Here is a 19,741-nt window from a genome sequence, read left to right on the forward strand (position 1 = left end):
GTCAATACTCTTCACTGATTTCAATGAAAGATGAATGGTTCTCAACCCTGATATGATTTGATCCATACGATTGTGAGGTCAGTATGAGCCCACGGGATTAGTTAGGCTCAAAGCTTGGATACCCGTCGATAGGAAAAAACAAAAGAAAAGAAGTATTTCTCCTTTGTCCCTTACAATTTTCTTGCCAATTCTTGCCAAAAAGGCAAGACTGACTTTTTAATGGCGTCGCAATACTGATATGAAATTTAAATTCAAAATGGAGAATCTTCCATTGATCAGGAACAGACCAAACTGTAGAAAAATATTTACTATATCGGTGCAATAAGCATTAGGTGGGTGGGAGCCTCTGTTCTCGGGTGTCTACATAGTTATAACCACAGCATATAACTACTTGTCTTTCAGACTCCCAGTAACCCCAGTAACCCTCGCTCCTTGGAGACCCCAAACTTCATCTATAACATTTCAGATTCAATGTGTCGCCAAATTTGGATTTAAGCTTGTCAGATTGATTGAAACATTCATAATGTTCTATGTTTCAAAGCAGTACGATTTGCTTCTAAAACTATTAAGCGAGGCCCAGAACCAAAGTCAAGCAAAGAAGCTCCATTGCCGCATAATCAGAACCCTTACAAACCCAGATACATTTCTTTCCAACAATCTCATAAGCGCTTACTCTAGATTGGGCAGCTTAGCTTACGCTCGCCGCACGTTTGATCATATCCCTCAACCTAATCTCTTCTCATGGAATAGCATACTATCTGCTTATTCGAAGGCTGCTCGCCTCTTTGACATGCAAGAAATCTTTAATCGAATGCCGGATCGTGATGGGGTTTCTTGGAATTCTGTTATATCGGGCTACGCTTCTTGTGGACTGGGAATTGATTCGATGAAGACCTACAAATCAATGTTGAGAGATGGTCCTGAGAATCTGAATCGGATTACTTTCTCTACAATGCTAATATTGTCTGCTTGTCTCAGTTCTATCGTATTGGGTAGACAGATTCATGGGCAGATCGTGAAATTTGGGTTTGAATCAATTGTTTTCGTGGGTAGCCCTTTGGTAGACATGTACACAAAAGCTGGGCTAATCTATGATGCAAAGAGGATCTTTGATGAAATGTCTGAGAGAAACATAGTTATGTACAATACAATGATCACAGGGTTCCTACGCTGTGGGATGATCGATGAGGCCCAGCATTTGTTTCATGAAATGCCTGATAGAGATTCAATTTCATGGACGACGATGATTACAGGACTTACTCAAAATGGATTGGATGCAGAAGGATTGGACGTTTTTAGAGAGATGAGATTGGAAGGGTTGGCTATGGATCAATTCACTTTTGGAAGTGTCCTCACTGCTTGTGGGAGTCTTAAAGCCTTGGAACAAGGGAAGCAGATCCATTGTTATATAATTAGGACTGATTATATGGATAATGTTTTTGTAGGTAGTGCTCTTGTTGACATGTACTCCAAGTGTGGAAGCATAAGATCCTCAGAGACAGCTTTCAAGCGAATGGCCCATAGAAATATTGTGTCTTGGACGGCAATGCTTGTGGGTTATGGTCAAAATGGGTTTAGCGAGGAAGCTGTGAAGATTTTCTCCGAGATGCAAAGAAATGGGGTTAAGCCTGATGAGTTCACACTAGGCAGCGTGATTAGCTCATGTGCTAATCTAGCGAGTTTAGAAGAGGGTGCACAGTTTCATGCTCATGCTTTTGCATTGGGTTTGGTTACTTTTCTTACAGTTTCTAATGCACTCATTACCTTGTATGGTAAATGTGGAAGTCTTGAAGATTCTCACTGCTTGTTCAATGAGATGCATATCAGAGATGAAGTTTCTTGGACTGCACTTGTTTCTGGGTATGCCCAGTTTGGAAAAGCCAATCAGACAATTGACTTGTTTGAAAGGATGTTGGCTGATGGCTTGAAACCCGATGGAGTTACTTTCATTGGAGTTCTTTCAGCTTGCAGTAGAGCAGGACTGGTGGATAAGGGATTTGAGTATTTTCATTCCATGGTGCAAAACCATGGAATAATGCCAATTTTAGATCATTACACATGCATGATAGATCTTCTTAGTCGAGCAGGGAGAACAGAAGAGGCGAAAGGTTTTATAGAGAGGATGCCTTGTCGTCCTGATGCAATCGGATGGTCAACATTGCTCAGCTCATGTAGACTTCATGGTAACTTGGAAATTGGGAAATGGGCTGCTGATTCTTTGCTAGAATTAGAACCAGACAATCCTGCAAGCTATGTTTTGCTCTCAAGCATGTATGCTTCTAAAGGGAAATGGGATGATGTTGCTCGTTTAAGAAGAGGCATGAGAGATCGGAGAGTGAGGAAGGAACCTGGGTTTAGTTGGATTAAGTATAAGAATAAGGTCCACATCTTTTCAGCTGATGACAGATCAAATCCATATTCAGACCAGATATATGCTGAACTGGAGAAGCTAAACCAAAAAATGGTAGGGGAAGGTTATGTACCTGACATGAGTTCTGTTCTCCATGATGTAGAAGCAGCAGTGAAAATAAAGATGCTTAGCCACCATAGTGAGAAACTAGCAATTGCTTTTGGGTTGATTTTTATACCTGCTGGCTTGCCTATACGAATTGTTAAGAATCTCAGGGTCTGTGGGGATTGCCACACTGCAACTAAATTCATTTCTAAGATCACCCAGCGAGAGGTCCTTGTAAGAGATGCCGTCCGGTTCCATCTGTTCAGAGATGGAACATGTTCATGTGGAGATTTCTGGTGATGAGTTTTTGCTACAAGTGAAAGACTTGGAGGATATTAACCCATAAATTCCTAATGGTGGAGCTTGAATATAGATATTCGTTTGCACTGCAAGGGATGTCTACCTGCTTCATTTCATATGGTGTGTCAGTTTGGAGGGTAGGTTCAGAAGGGTATGGTGCCTGCAATGCAGTTCAAAAAATCAGATGGCTTTGGCTTCAGGTATATTTTTTATGGCCAGAATTGTTGAACATCTTGACACCAGGGCTGGCAATGGGTAGAAATTATTCCAAGTAAATGCAAGTTGGAGTTGGAAGTTGTTGTTACAAGCTGAAAATCTTGATGCATTAGAGATCTCACTGCTTCACTTATAAAAGTGCATTGGTAGAGCAACAAGGGCCATTGTGGTAGAGCAACAAAAGGCCAGTGTGCCTGGGGGCAAGATTCATAACATCGATAAGTATGATCCCGATAAATTCAGTTCAGGGATGATTGGTGGCAATGTCTACACAGAAAGCAGTAGGTGCAGCAGTGCAGAATAAAATTCTGAATGGAGACCATCCAAAATTATTGCTAAACACGACCAAATTCAAATTGCAACCTTTTGGACATGTTCATGAGTATACCCAGGAATGGGGTAATTCAAGCCAACATTTCACCAAAAAAAAGAAAAGAAAATCAAAGTCTAACATTGAGAATGTCATGACAAAATGCTTTTCTGTTTTATTTTTCTGCCAGTGTCTAAAACCAGTCAAGATAGTGAAGAAGAATGGAGAAGATGAGAAACAAAGAAAGAGAATGAGAGCGGAGGAGGAATTGCTGTCATGGATTGTTAGTCCCAACAATGCAGTAGATGCATCATGATTCTATCGTCACTGAACCAAAGTCATGAATATATTGGTTCTCTCAGCTACCTTCTTGATTAAGAGAGAGAATGAATCTCACTTGTACTCAACTTGCCTATGTCTTGAGGAACTTCAACATAGAATTGGTGAAGATAGTGATGAAATTAGAAGCCACTTTCTCTTGTTTGTAAAATCTTGCACTATATGCTCTGTCTTCTGTTAGAAGACTGGATTAATGGAAATATGACCCGTTAATTATAGTGATAAAGTTGTGCATGGAAAACAAATATCCAACTGATACACTGATATGGTACTGGATACACTGATATGAGATTGGCCCGGAATCGGTATCGCTGACTGTCGATTTTGATACAAATCACCCGATGTGGGCGATCCACTACCGATTCTTGAACTATGATTAGAAACGACCAACTGCAATTTTGCTACTCTTCCCAGCAACCGTATTTTCTGAAGCTAATATGCAATATCCTCCAGATGGTTTCCTATATAGAAAAATCTAGCTCAGTCAGCATCACTTTGTTGTTACATCCAAGTGACTCAGGATTAGATACAACTATCCTCTTCCAAGCATATATTTAGGGCCCGTTTGATAACGTAACCAGAAACGTGTTTCTGTGATTTTCTGTTCTCAGAAACACAGAAACAGCATAAATACAGTTTGGTAAATGTGTTGTGTTCTACTTGTTTCTTGAAGCGTAAATTGAAATTTATAACAATTTATGCTTCAAGAAACATGAATGACGAAACAAGTTTTACTTGTTTCGCTTGTTTCTCGAAACAAAAAAGTGGAACAAAAATGTTCGATACCCCGACCCTTTTAAAAATCCAAAGTGCATATTGGGACCTTCATTCGAAGATCGACAGAGAAGAGACCTGTACAACCGTTGAAGACGACGGTTCCCCAGTTCACCGAGATCTCTTCTCCCCCTGCGTAACCGACGACGAGGAAGCAGCGATCTCCTCCTGCGTAACCGACGACGAGGAAGCAACGATCTCCTCCGGTGTAACCGACGACGGGGAGCTCCAAGCATTCGACGATCGCGAGTTTAGCCTCACTGTACAAGAATAGAAGACGACCTGCAGCCCTGCGAGTTCAGGCTCTGCTCCTCCTGCGTAACCGACATCACCGGACTTCTCTGCTCCTCCTGCGTAACCGACGACGGTAGGCTCTTCTCCTCCGGTGTCGATCGTCGACGGGGAGCTCCGCTCATTCGAAGATCGAGATATGCCTCCCTGTCCAACCGTTGAAGACGACCTGCAACTGCGCATCCAGATCTCTGCTCCTCCTGCGTAACCGACGACGGTACGCTCTTCTCCTCTGGCATCGATCATCGACGGGGAGCTCCGCTCATTCGAAGATCGAGATATGCCTCCCTATACAACCGTTGAAGACGACCTGCAACTGCGCATCCATATCTCTGCTCCTCCTGCGTAACTGACGATGGTACGCTCTTCTCCTCCGGCGTCGATCGTCGACCAATTGGCGCTCCGTGTGATGCCGAAGGAAAGATTGGGTTGAATTAATGCTCTTTTATTTTATTTGATGATGATATAGATCGAAAGGATCATGTCTGGGTTTTCGTTTCCTTCTGTTCTCTGTTTTTTTTTTTTTTTTTTTTTATCAATTTGGTGGTTTCTGATGTTGATCTGGGGAAGAATTTGAGAGAGGATTGGAGATGGGTTTTGATGGGTTTTGAGGATTGCAGAGGAAGGAAAAGTGGGTTTTTGTTTTGTTCTTCGATTTGAGACTTTCTCAGAAGGAGATTAGAGATGGGTTTCTTCAGGACTATATTTGGGTTTTTCGACTTTGGTGTGGGAATTACAATTGGACTTGTAGTTGGCTTATAAACATCATATTCTGTTCGAAATGTTCCCAGAAATAGAATTTATCAAACACCTTCTTACCTGTTTCTGTTTCCAGAAACAAGAATTATCAAACACCCTTCTTACCTGTTTCTGTTTCCAGAAACAGCAATTTCTGTTTCTGCCGTTTCTTGAAACAGAAACAGCAGAAGTGTTATCAAACGTGCCCTTAGTGTCCATACTCCATACTGATCCAGATTGGCCCGTATTGGTCCGGATTGGGAAAATGACTCCTTTTGGGATTTTGAGTTCCCAGATAGGCCCGTATCAGCCCAACAATATAAAATTTATCAAAAAATATTCAGAAAATTGAATTTGAAAACCAACGACTAGTATTAGATTCGTGCAAAGTAAATAAATCTTTCAATCTCAGGTTGACTTCCTTGAATCCTCATGGATGACAATGAATAGAAGAATTGAATTTTCTTTAGTAGACACCTTGAGTGTATAAACCCTTGAAACCTAGAAGAGTTACACTATAATCTAGAAGAATTGTAGATTTTCTCCTAACGATTTCTTTTGTTCCCGTGTTCATGTTGCTTAATTACACTTGGACACTTGGAAGAGTGCATTGTTCACTCTCTCAATCTGTAGCTTCTAATGATGCTACATCAAAAAATTGGGGGAAGGAGACCAATGATATATGTGAAACTTTGAGGAAAGATATAGAAGAAGCAGAAGAGAGTCACCAACCATATTGAAGCAAAAGGTGGAAATAATTGAGAAAAAAAAAAAAAAACCATGACTCGTCTTGATCAGGTTTGACTTGCCCGATTCATTAGGTTTTGAAAAGGACAATGTCAATTACATTTTGGATGTCAATCAAGTTGATCAGATATGCAATGAAATATTGGATTCTATGCTATCTCCCTAAAATTCCTCCCAAAAACAGTATCAATCCCAAAATTTCCAACGAAGAGAGTTGGATAAGTATAACTAATTGACAAGTGGCAGCAAGGCTCAATCTAAGCTACCTAGAATGCTATGATTTGACCAATATATTTAATTATTGGATGGATAGAGGTCCATTTGCATTAAGATTCACTGCTTTGATGGTAGCTAGAGTAGAGTACCGATCATTTGCACTTAGGTTCACTTAGATGTACATGCGAGGATTTAACATTTGTCCCACATCTTTCAATCTATAAGGTGAAGAGTGTATATATATATATATATATATACACACACACGAAAAGGGAAATGTATTGGATCCAACATCTGCCCCACCATCTTTCAATTTATAAGGTGAATAGAGATATATGTGGAAGCAAAAAGGGACATGTGTTGGATCCTCACTTGTATTTCCTTGAAGATATAGATTGCTCTTCGGAATTTCTTTTTTCAATACTGAAAATCTCTTGGTGGGCTGAAGGAGCAATGGCCATCCTTGGCAGGACTGCACAGCATGAAAACGCCAGTACTGTGGATCATTAAAAATCATAATATTAGGCTAATTTTTGGGTCACTGATAGTATCAAAATGAGAACAATCATACCGAATGGGGTGAGGATTGGAGCTTCCCATTGTAACATCCATATACAACGAATCAAAAATAAACTTCACTCAAGACAACATATATTTTATCTCAAACAGTGCAAAACGATAAAATTTAGGTGATGACAAATCTAGAGCCACCTCTCTTTACGCTGGGAACAAAAACTCTAACTTATATATTGAGTCGTGTTCATCTTAATGAATACAAGAGAGCGCATCCTACAAAACCCTGATTTTCTCTTGGATTGTCGATCGATCTATTTTCGGCCTTTCAGTAAAGTAACTCTAGCAGCTTCCTCCCATCTGACGCTGATTATAAGGCCTAAAGTGAAGAAATATCACACAGGCGGGGGCGGGCTCTTTTTGATCAGGGAGTAGCCATCACTGTATATGGCGACCATGTTTGAGAACACAGCAAGGACAATCATGAAGACAGATAAGATCTGGTCCTTTTTTGTCGCTATACCATGAGGGTCCCTGCAATACCGGGACAGAGAGTTTAAAGAGAGAATTAGACATACCATCAGGAAGCAAGCTTATCAAATGATCGTAATATCAGTCCCAACACCACTTTCCAAACCCACCATCCCACCCCCCCCCCCCCCCCCCCAAAAAAAAAAATATATATATAGCAGTATAATAAAGAATTTTAAGAGACCAAGTCAAAAGGGAAAACTTATCAATCAATCATTGAATGTACTGACATATACGGCCTCAGTCTGACAGTATAAAAATGGACTCATACGCCATTATAGCAAGCTCAAAGCTTGCATAAGCATGCCATGGACTTGCCTGCATTGGAAGATTGCAAATGCATGAACACTTAAATGCACTGCGTCTGACATTTAATTTGCCAGAGGGCTGTGTGAGTGGCATATCAAGTTATCATCACTAAAATGAAACCCAATACAAGACAACAAAATTTACTTTCACATAAAGTCACATTCTACATGAATCATGTATTCCCACCACCACCTTTCATTCAATTGGTACTATTTAAGTTCAGGAAAAAAAAAAAAAAATCACTAGCTGAAAGTCATACTGTTGAAGAGTTCAGATGTATATTTGTGTAATATATTTTCCATAGGCTGTCACATTGACAATCATGAGTAACATGGTTTTCTTTTGTCATATTTCAGGTTCCTCCCCCGGAAAGGGAGTTTAAGTGGGTGCTCTCTGCAGAACACAGCATCCAAACATCCAAAATGAGAATAAATTCATTACCTCCTATATATTCTAGCCATTATACAGGTGAACTTACTTGAGAGCGATGGCAGCAGGAAAAATGAATCCAATCCAGACTGTGGCAGTTGCGCCAGTGAACTGGAAAGCATCCCAGATGCTAGGTATGAAATTCGCCCCCAAAAAAATGAGGGAAATGAGCACGATAGTGATCAATGCAAACCTCCTGTTGTCATGTGACAAAGCCCTGGCTGAGGGAAAGAGGAGACCATCCAAGTTGAGCCGTAGAGCAAAGAAGATGATGGGGAAGACAAGCATGAGGTGAATGGCATAACTAACACGGACAGCATCGTTAAGCAGACGACCATATGGAATCCCAAGGTTGGTGTCAAAGTTGGCTAGTACATCATCGAGGGTTGCATCACCAAAAAGGAGGAACCCAAAGAAGCTTGTTGTGATGTAAACAGTTGAGCACAATGCCAGTGAAGTTCGCACAATTGACTGTATATGGGAAGAATCTTCAAGCTCACTCTCGATTGTGTGCACTGTAAAAAGTTTGCTGAAGTTAAAGATTCCAATCATATGATTTTTTCTCTACTTGAGACAAATTCTTTGAGCAATATAGAACACCATTGATCTATTACATGAAAAATCAGTGCAGCTGCAGTTAGAGGAAAATTTTCTTATGAAATTTATTAACAAAAAATATTAACAAATGCTTCTTTGATTTTGGAAATTATAAGCATTATACAGTTGCATCAGATATGACTAAAATAATTGACTACCATTCAGAGCTAAGCAGGTTAATCTCCATGACAACCCAACTTTACCAAAATGAGAAAATATTCATCACCAATGGTTAGTCTCCAGAACTATACCAATATTAGAGAAAACGGTAAGATTCAGCTTGTGTACCATTGTAATGGCAGACATATGCTGTCACAAGAACTGGCACCACCGTGAAAAGTTTGAAGAATGATATGATATCAGTCACGTTTGGAAACAATCTGGGCACTGCTATGTGTCCACTGATCAATTTGATAATAGCAATACCCGCAGTAATAACAACAAATGCAATTGCCAAGCCAACTGACAAGGCGGATGTGTATCTCAATGAATCTGCAACAAATGATACTTTACATCAGAAATTTTATTACCAAGGATTAAATACTCATGGTAGTAAGCATCTTAAGAAAATAATCAAATTCAGGACGGTAGTTGCCAAACTAAGACTAATACGATATTCAGTTAATTCTGCCAAATATTGGCAGAAAAGATTGGTAAAACAAAAAAGGCTTAGTTGAACTGAAATAATTAATATTGCCAGAAAAATGAGGTAGACAATAGAGTCAACCTTTAGATTACACACTAAATGAGAGCTCAAACCAAGGATCAAGGAAAAGTATCAAGTTCCAGCCTTTGAAGCTTAACAGCCCCAAGTCTGTGCCTAGGTTTTATTATTGGCAGCTCATAATGTTCACATTGATCTATTATTTGGCTCAACATCTAGCATTGGGTAGACCTCATACACTTATGGCTCAAGTGCTACCATGTCCTTGGTTTTATTTAACAATCAAAAATCAATTCTTCTGATTATGAATCCATGACCTGAAATTCCAGTCTCCTACATGTATTCCTGAATACTCTTAATCTATTATTCAACCATTTTATTTTAACCAAGTTCAACGTTTACATGATCACTCACCAATTATATGCTCCATTGCAGGAAAACATATAACAGTTCGTCCAGTGGTTAGTTGATCATGTTTGGAAGGGATTTTCATTCCATGCGTGAAGGTGGTTAATCTGACGAGTCAATTCTCAATGCGATGCTTCTATCCATTTGACGATCCTACTTCTGATGTCACCCCTACCTCTCCCTCCCAGTTGAATATCCCAACTATTCTCTCTCCAATTCTGGGATGTATCATAAAAGATTTTGTTTGTATTGAGATGTCGACAAGGAAGAAATACCTAGTTATAGAAGAGGGTAGCAAGGAAAGTACTCCTGTAGTCCTGTGATAGCAAAGTCAAGAGATTAGTTAGAGCTAGGAGCTGGCCATCTATTCTTGCTTGACATCCTGTTATCTTCGGCATACCATTGATCTGTTGACTGAGATCCCTTTCACACAGGACTCCAGGATCATAGTGACCGAGTTTCATCTCTATTCGACCAATCGGTCTCACAGTCAGGCAGGCTTATACCGTTACGCTCACGAGTAGAATAGATGCTTGAGCCTACCTTTGCACATCCCTGTTACTCTTTAGGAGGCATCCACCCCAGATAAACTACCCCCCTCGCAGTGTCTCCTCCCCCTCCCCCAAAAAAGATGCGTTTGAGGGTATTCTTTTGGGAACAACAGATCCTTCCATCGGATCCATATTCAATCAAATACTGAAATTCATGGTTCTATACTTTAATTAGTCTTTGAACATGTTGAACCCAAAAGGTTCTATATTTTTATTATATGTTTTGGATACGAAAACCCTGTTGATGTGTGTTTGGGTGTTCTAACAAGTTAGAAAGATGGAACCTAAGGCAATGAGGTGGAACCAAAGTTGAAAAAGATGGCATGATGGATGCTGATGAAGAGTTGCTGGTGATGGTCTGCCATGGGTAACTATGGTCATTCGTGATATGAGAGACTAAAGCGCTTCAAAGGAAAATATAAAAGAAGAAGTCTTTTATGGAGATCAAGATTATCTGAGTAAGAATTCATCCAAAAAAAAAGGTTATCTGAGAATACCAACGGTTATTTCTATGTAATCTTGACGTTGATGTCCACAAGATTGAAATGCCCATAAAAGTCATAAAATGACCTAAATGGATAAACCCAAGAAACTAGGCGGTTTGACTTAAAAACTTAATGGCCTTGTTATTCGCAATCTTCCACTGCATGCTGCAATCATCCATGCCTTATTGATAAATTCTAAGTGAAATAGACGTACTCATGGACGGTTGTCCAGGGGATCTTCCAACAGAACAGCAGCAATGGGTCTTGAGTCCCCTGTTCTGCAGTCGACCATGAAAAATTGTGGTCGTCCATGGCTAGAGCATTTAATGTTCCAAGTTTGTAATGGTTGACTCATTGATTAAACCATTCATACATCATTTGGACTCCAACCAACTGTAGGGAACTCTAAGCATCTTAAACTATATTAATAAGCTCCAACAAGTAATTTTTTTTTGACTAAGATTAATTCTTGAAAATACAAGATGATTTAATACTTCTCATTAAGATGAAACTAAAAACGGTTTGAGCTTGAATTTGAATACCTTAAGGAGAACTGTGCTTGACTCAAACAGCTAGTTTGTTGCCTATAAAAAGACTTAAGAGTTATTTGAATATATGTGTGAGACAAACAACACACCAAATTAGAGGTTAATAGAGAACACCTTTGAAATAGTGAATCTTGTGAGAATCAAGTGAGTTTAATTGTTGCAGCTTCAGACTATTGAAAAAGTCATTCTTCTGTTTTGTGTAAGCTTGAAACTTACAGTTGTACTGTGCATACAAGAAGGAAATCCATGGCTAGTGGTCTTGGTACTCAATCTGAGGGACTATAATTGGGTTTGTGAAATCTTTAGCCAAGAGTGGCTTGGGTGCTCAATCTGAGGGATTGTGATTGAGTTGTTGAAATCCTTGGGCAATGGTATGGGTACCAATCTGAAAATTGTGGTTGGTTCTAAGGCTTGATTCCTGACATTTGGAAAGGAATCTCCATAGTGGAAAAGAAATCCTTAGTTCGGTGGACTTGGGTTGCGGACGTAAGATCTTGGATCCAAATCACTCTAAAATCTCTTGTGTTAATCCTTGTCTCTCCATCCTCTTCTACTTGCATCATTATTTTGCATTTGTTTGATGGTTCACCATTTATTGCAAGTAGCTCAAACCAAAATCCAAGTAAGTTAGTTGAACAACAGTCTTTCTTTGTTGAGTCTACCAACCCTTCCAAGAAGTGATGGCAAAATGCCTTCCATAGGTTTTAAGTTAGTTCATGAAACGAGTCAAAAAGTAGTCACCCAATTCACCCCCCCTTGGGTATTGCCATTCAATCCAACAGACAATATGAAAGCTTATGTGGTGAGCCCAATGGGGCCCACATGGTTCAACACATCACCCCCTTGCTGCTTGATGTGGTTCATCTTAATAACCCTCCACCATGTGTCAAGGTTTATATAAACCTTTCCTATGTTAGAAAAATAGGATTATCCCTCATCTGCTAGCATGAGCAATGTGGCCAGGGTTTATCAGGATCAAACTTACGCAAGGAAGAAGGGTGAGGTGGAAAAACAAAGAAAAACTTGGGCGTACGACCACAAATGCCAGTTGTAAATTCTGGTTCCTTTGGTAGAAATATAAACAAACACAGGAAATATACAATTTTCCATTTCTGATTCCTATTAACTCAGAAAGTAAGGGAAACCAAAGGTTAGACCTCAACCTTGTGTCTAGCATTTCATCCACCCAGTGATCGCAAGGTCTCAACACATCTCTTCACCTTTTACATGCTTCTGAAGTATATGGTCTGAGAGAGTACAGAGTAAGAGTAGTTGGGATGGGAACACTATGGTCTGACCTAAGAATACATACTCCTCTGGAGTAGATAAATACCATGGGATGAACTTAAGTTTTACATTGCTTTCTATTAGAAACCTGCATGACCGATCATAGAAGGATAGATCTCAAATTGACAAACTAATAAAAGCAACTAATTGATTTAAGAAAAAAAAATGGAATCTAACACTAATTCAGAGAAGCATTGGTAAATAGAAGTATAAAACAGAATAAACACGGCATAAACATACCAACACGCTTAAAGCAAGCCAATGGAGCAAATACTGCAAGAGTAGTTACAAGCAGAACAAAGGTACGCCCATTCCACCAGTGATCTCCGAACCATCCTTCCAAGAGTCCAGCATGATGAACTCCACTTGAAGAAGTTCCAGAAAGCACATCACCTTATATTATGATAGATCAGAGACCATTAAATTAGTGTTAGTAATCTGCATTACAGCATGATTGAGAAATTCTGTACTCCTCTGATTACACAAATAGCAATGACAATTCATAAAGCAGCAAAACAATTAAAGATTGAACCAGAAATTCACAAAAAATCAACAAACATCTACACCATATGACAATTTTAAGAAGGAAAGATGAGACTATAAAATATGAGCTACGTCGAAGTTATACCAAGGATAATCATGTAGACGATAAGCACACCAACATTGTTGATAATCACGCAGATCTGCAACAAAATTTTGCCTGTCCTTCCAAAGGCATCTCCCATAACTCCACCATAAGAAAGGGCCTTCCCTGGTTTGCTAAACCTGAGCAACATCTCAATTGATGCCTCTGTCAGGAAAGCAACAAAGATGATGATAGCTATCCCGGGAATAAGCCCCAAAACCTTCATAGTCGCAGACAAAGACATGATTCCAGCACCAATAATAGTAGTTGAAAGATTAAAGACAGCCCCACTAAAGGAACCTCCCTCGAACTCATCAAATACAACATCTTCATCTTGCCTACTCGGCAACAAAGGAGCATTCTCCTCAATAACCCGTTTGCCCCTTGATGGCTTCCTATCCTTCTTCGGGGCAATAGTCATCTTTCAATTATCAAGTGTAGTGTTTCAAGTTCACCAGAGATCTCTGAAATTACCCCCTTTTTAATATAAGGCTACAAAGTCAGTACAGAGACCTTGAAACCAGCTTCAGAACCGAAAGATCTTAATTCTTACAAAATTGAACTTCCTCAACTAATAATCCAAACCACAATTTCTGATCAACAGAATTGGCAGAAACCTGGTAAAAATCAGAAAACACTTTCATTTAGGATTCATTCAACAGTCAGAAGCATACCTGCGAATTTTCACTTATGAACAAATTTTAAAAAAGGAATTCAACCCAGAGCGGTTACAATGAAAACAAGAAAGACCCAGTTCTTACTAAGGATCATAACAGAAGATCTCTCTGGGAAAACAACCTTGCGCAACTTAAAACAGATAAATCCAAAGATTCTATCAAATGTTCCCAACCCCTCCCCCTCCCCTCCCCCCCCTAAAAGAAAATCTAAAAACAAGAAAACTACAGACAGAGAATTGAAACTTCAAAATAGATAGAATTGTACAACAAATACAAGCAAAACCAGCACATTTACTCAAGGCAAACCCAAAACGAACATCCAAAAATGGAATATCAACCATAGTAGAAGGGGAGGGGAAAATATCTAGAATTACTCCTTCAAGAAGATACCTTATTGGCCTCTTTTCCAAAGAGAGACAAGGAGAAAACTCCTTGGCGGATATGTCCCTTATATAATTATAATTTTCAACCGTCCTCAATCCTTAAATACTCGAATCAAGTGAGGAAGAAATGCCACTTGAAGGATTGGAATTTGGGAAAGAACACGGGATTCCTTTGTTTCCCGATTGAAATTGGGACTAAAAATTTGTCTTCTGATCGAGACTACAGAAATGCAAAAGCCCAAGAAGAAGGAGAAAACTGGGTAGCTTCTACCTCATCCACTTCAGTTTGAAATGGGTTTCAGTTTTAATATTTTCTCCTTTCCGGAAAGAGAACGAATGAAGAATGGATGGGAATTGGGAAGCTTCGTTCTTCACACACATTTATATACTGTGCGCTTTAGTGCTGCTGCGTGTTTCTTGCTACTCGTGGGAATTATAATTAATGCGACGAAAAGAGATAATTTAGGAGATGATGTTTATCGGGACATAATTACCTTTTTGCCCTTCTAGTGCTAAGAATTCTACCAGGATGGTTTTCTACTTTTCGGATTGCCCAATCGGCGATCGCCTCTCTCTCTTTCTCTCCCTCTTTTATCTCTCTTTCACTTTCAAGACAGCCCATCACGGTGAAATAGACCTTATCCGTTCTGATTAAAAAAGAACAAAAAACCTATCCACAGCGTCGTTTAGTCGCAGGCAGATTATTTTATTTTATTTTATTTTTGGTTACGAGCAAGCAGATTTTTTCTTTTAGGGAGAATAGGCGCATGCAGATTACGGTCTAGATGACTTCTTTGATACTATCACCCCAAAAAATCATATCTTAATTATTTCTTATTTTATTTTTAAAAAATTGTTTAAGATAGGTAAAAAAAAAAAAAAAAAAGGTGAGAGAGATAGATATGCTAGCATAGTACCTAGGAATTAGAAATGCTAACGGGATTTTGACCGTAAGATCTGATCAACTTGAATAAAACCGTTGGATAAAAAAAAAATATACAAATTTTCAATCCTCTCTCTCTCTCTCTCTCTCTCTCTCTCTCTCTCTCTCTCTTCTTGTCATAAAAGCCATTCCTTTTACTAGATCCAGTTGGAGAAAGCAAACTCCGGTGGGATCCATTTCCGACGAGCTTTCCAATCCTTTCCTATGTCATGTCCCGGACCACCCTTGGCTGCTCAATTCCCTTATTAGGCACCAGCACCAGCACCGACACCAGTTCTGGCTCTGTGCATATTGATATTGAGCAACCACCGTCGTTGTTGATGGAGTAGAATTCCCGTCTGAAAGATGTAGAGCTTCTGGGCGCCATGACCAAAGCGGTCACCCACGTCGCCCAGTCCCATGGAAAGTTTTTTTTTTGGAAAGCTTTTCTTAAGTGCAAGGAAGAAAGGAGGGGTGACCTTAGGTGACCTTCAAACATGGCTTCCATGGCAACACCTCTCACAAGACATAGCAACTACTTTCGCAAGTTTTGTAATGGTTACAATGGTCACTCTCCTATTTCTCGCATCACTGCTTCTCAGTAGCAGAAGCCGCAACAACCACAGTCGAAGCAGAGGAAAATCGAACAATCAAATAAATTGCTCTCCTGTTTCTCGCATCGCCGCTTCTCAACAACAACAACCGCAACAACCACAGCCGGAGCAAAGGAAATCGAAAAACCAAATAAGTCGATGGTACTGTCTCTTCGCTTCTTCTTTTTTCCCCCAAAAATCCCTTCTCGGCATCGAAGCCCTGTATCCATCATCTTTAGCTTACACAAATTGATGTTTATGCTGAATCTGTGAAGGGAGATCGTGTTGAGGAGTAGCGAAATTGCAGCCATTAGGGCTATCCTTAATTTAAGGTATTTAGTTCAAAAATCTATATACCCAAATTGAAGGGGTTGTGGTCGAAAGCGGTGATATGGACTCTACCGTTTTCGGCGACAAACCTGCTGCTAGACCGAAGCTTGGCAGACTCCTTGTGACCCTCCTCCGGTGTTGCAGTAATGTTTGAACTTGCTGACGGCAGTGATGCTTCGAGCACACTGATTACAGAAGGGGTCGTGGCTTGGGGAGTAGTACCGTGGAGCGGTGGTATTGGAAAGGTTTCGTAAGACCTCGCCACATAAACAGATGAGATTTTTTATGTTTCATCTAACGGTTAAAATCCTGCTAGCATACCTTATTCCTAGGTATTACACTAGCATACCTATTCTTTTCCCATAAAGAAGTTTTCAAATATGAACGTGATATATATATATATATATATCAAAAATACATATTTTTCCTTACAAATGTGAAAAATGACATTATTAAACTCATTAAAAATTTATGTCATGCTAAAAAAGTTAAAAAGTTAGGCTACAATTTATTCAACACCTTGAGTAGGGGCGTCAATCCCAAGCTCACATTGATTCGATTGATCGAGTCAACCATTTAAAGATCGGCCCGGTCTACATCGATTATTAAACGTGTCGGGCTGGGCTCCGTTTATAAATAGAAAGTTTATGGTGTACTAGTAAGCCCGATGGGCGCTTGGCCAACTCAGCCCATTTACAAGCTCCGACTCGTCCGACCGTTTATATGTATATTTTGACTCTTTTTTTTTTTGATAAAATAAGATATATATTGATATTTTTTTATCAATTATTGAATTAGAAAGGTAATTCATTTTCGTTGTATTTATCATCTTATATGAACTTGATTAAAACCTATATCCTTCTTAGATTAGATTCCATAGTCTAGAATCTAGATTGATGATCGCTCCTATAATACTCTCTCAAACTGGATGGTGGAAGTTAATTTTTTAGCATTGGTACAACTATACAACCCCTATTTGAGCCAAACAAGTAGAGATGGTATCATGATGCCAATTTTTGGATAGCTAGAATCCCTTATGGACTAACTGTATCAAATTTGACGATCTATCTAACCATGTGGCCTACATTGGTCTCATATATTTTGTGGAATCTATTCTAATATATTTCTTAAATTCTTAAACAAATTCTTATGAAACAACAAACTTGAAACTTTGACTGAATTTTCTGGATAAGTATGAGACTTATCCATATATCAAATTTGGATGCCAAGTGGACCACTACAAGTGACAATCTCCTTGAGTTCAATCGCCATATATAATAAAAATATAAGGAAAGTGATGCACACAGTAGTGGAGTGTAATAGAATTTTACACACTAGGATTTTTTTTTTTTTTAATAACATAAGAAAAAATATATTAAGTTAAAGAGAAACTATATAGTCATGGTGTCTATTAGGATTACATGCTGATGAGCATAATAATGTGTGAAATCTTAGGGATATAAGTGTACATTTTCCCCCACTTTGGATAGTACTACTTTTATTTTTCTTGTTTTTTTTTAGTTTCCAAGTCTACGAGAGAAAGTGCCTAAAGTGAATCGAGAACCAGTCCAAAGGTGGGACTCACTCATTGGTACCACATCCTCTCTCCTATAAAATCCTGAAGATTATTTTCTCTCCTTGTCACCTTACAAGATCTTGAAGATGCTATGCAGAGATTTCTTTCTGATTTAATCAAGATTGCAAGATATTGGTAAATATTGTAAGGAAAGAATAGAATTTGTTAATTATGGAAACAAATTCTCTCTTTCCTTATACAATATCTCAGAGAATGGGTATTTTTACTAAGATTTAATTTTATTTAATTTTATTTATTTTCTTAAAGAAGACTTGTAGAAGGAAGGAGGCAAGAAAAAAAACCCTATAAAAACCCCTTCCTCCCCCCTCTTATTTTATTATCCTCCTTAGTTTATTTTCTAGTTTATGCTTAGTTTTCTTCTCTCTCTCCCTCTCTTTCTTTAGTTTTAGTTATTCTCTATTTTTGCTTTAATCACTTTTGCAATAGTTTTTTATGTCAATTAATGCAAGCACTTTTTTATTCTTATTCAATCTTTTATGTTTATGATTTATGTAATTGAGTTGTAATTTTTAAAGTTATAATTCTAGGCTTAGATTTAGGTGACAAGATCACGAGCCGTGGAGCATTTTTTTTTTCAAGTTCAGTTTTTTGTTTTAAGATATGTTTTCTCTAGTACTAGAAATTTCAGATTTGGTTTATTCCAGATCTGGTTTTTAGTACTAGTAGTATCTCAAATCACCCAAACTTTCAAGTTCAAGCATTGATTCAAGTAAGTAGGCTCCTTCAGTAGTCTTCTCTCCCCCCTCTCATTCCCTCTTCTAACTACCATTTATATCTTAATTTAGGATTTTAATTTCAATCGTTACATTATTGCTATCTTTTTTCCCTGAGATTCATGGCTAGTGTACGTGTTGGTTTTGCCCCTCCTAGCCATAGAACCATCAATTTATTATTTTTTATTTTAATTGCCTCCCTTTCCCTAAAGCTAAGTAGAGTAATCCTTGTAAAAGTGACTCTCTGGTCAAGTAGGGAAGCTCATATTATGATGCATCCCTCGGGCTAAGTAGAGAAACCTATTTGTGAGTCTCTCTCTAGCTTTCTCCTATTTCTTTTACTTTATTTTTATTTTAGTATTTTTTTCCTTTATTTATTTATTTATTTTTTAATTGCATGGGTTATTTATTTTTAGTTATTTATTTATTTAATTTTAATTGCATGGCTTGCGTCTTTAAATTCTTAGATGACGAATGGTTAGGACGTTATTTTAGATACATATGTTTAGGACGATAATTAGAATTAGATCACAATCATTAATCGGTTCACTTTCGTATTATTAAAAGAAATGAAAAAAATAAAGTGGCTGCTCTCCCTGTATTCGACCCATAGCTACAATGATCCGTATGCTTGCAGTTACATTTTAAATCCTAACAAGTTTTTGACGCCGTTGTCGGGGAGACAGTTCCATGTTATTTTTCGTTTTCTTTTGGTAAATCAGAGTGCTTTGCTTGCTTTGTTTTATTTTTCCTTTTCTTTTATTGAATTCATGAGAAGAACAACTTGTAATAATAGTTGTACCGTTGACTGGTCTCGCACAGGTGGTTGGCCTCGGATATGCTCAAGGCTTATATGTAATTTTTTATCAGTGCTGAAATTCAAGTGTGGGGAGTCGGGTCACATACCGTATAGGATCGAAAGGTATGAATCCCATCCAGTTAGATAGACATGCAATGCACAAACATATGGGGTCATCCCTACCCCTTCGGCAATGCGCAGTAGTGATCTAAAACCCTGTCGTACTTTTGATCTCCAATCTAAGGCCTATCACAATAGTTTCAAATTAGACCGGATTAGGGCACAGGTGTAACATCCCCCCACCTTACAAGAATGTTGTCCTTGAAATTGAACATACCTGGAAAATCAAACAATCCAGGATACTGCTTTATCATTTCATCCTCTCGCTCCCAGG

General features: G+C 38.7%; 2 protein-coding genes across 3 annotated transcripts; one reads left to right on the plus strand and one right to left on the minus strand.

The window, feature by feature from the left end:
* Positions 1-289: 289 nt before the first annotated feature.
* On the plus strand, positions 290-3,846 carry LOC122064331 (putative pentatricopeptide repeat-containing protein At1g68930). The gene has a single exon (XM_042628037.1). The coding sequence runs from the start codon at positions 524-526 to the stop codon at positions 2,753-2,755; it is 2,232 nt and encodes a 743-aa protein (XP_042483971.1). The 5' UTR covers positions 290-523; the 3' UTR covers positions 2,756-3,846.
* Positions 3,847-7,011: 3,165 nt separating this feature from the next.
* LOC122064337 (amino acid transporter AVT6A-like) lies at positions 7,012-14,806 on the minus strand. Of its 2 annotated transcripts, none has more exons than XM_042628048.1 (6): positions 14,401-14,806; positions 13,337-13,950; positions 12,949-13,101; positions 9,054-9,257; positions 8,218-8,683; positions 7,012-7,433 (listed from the first exon to the last, which is right to left on the minus strand). In XM_042628048.1, exons 2-6 carry the CDS (start codon positions 13,752-13,754, stop codon positions 7,295-7,297), a joined length of 1,380 nt encoding a protein of 459 aa, XP_042483982.1. In that variant the 5' UTR covers positions 13,755-13,950; positions 14,401-14,806; the 3' UTR covers positions 7,012-7,294. The 2 variants fall into 2 exon arrangements, with proteins under 2 accessions (XP_042483982.1, XP_042483983.1); XM_042628049.1 differs by lacking the exon at positions 14,401-14,806 and adding an exon at positions 14,095-14,116.
* Positions 14,807-19,741: the final 4,935 nt, after the last annotated feature.

The sequence above is a fragment of the Macadamia integrifolia genome, unplaced genomic scaffold, assembly GCF_013358625.1.
Source record: "Macadamia integrifolia cultivar HAES 741 unplaced genomic scaffold, SCU_Mint_v3 scaffold1608, whole genome shotgun sequence".
In the NCBI taxonomy this organism is placed as follows: Eukaryota; Viridiplantae; Streptophyta; class Magnoliopsida; order Proteales; family Proteaceae; genus Macadamia; species Macadamia integrifolia.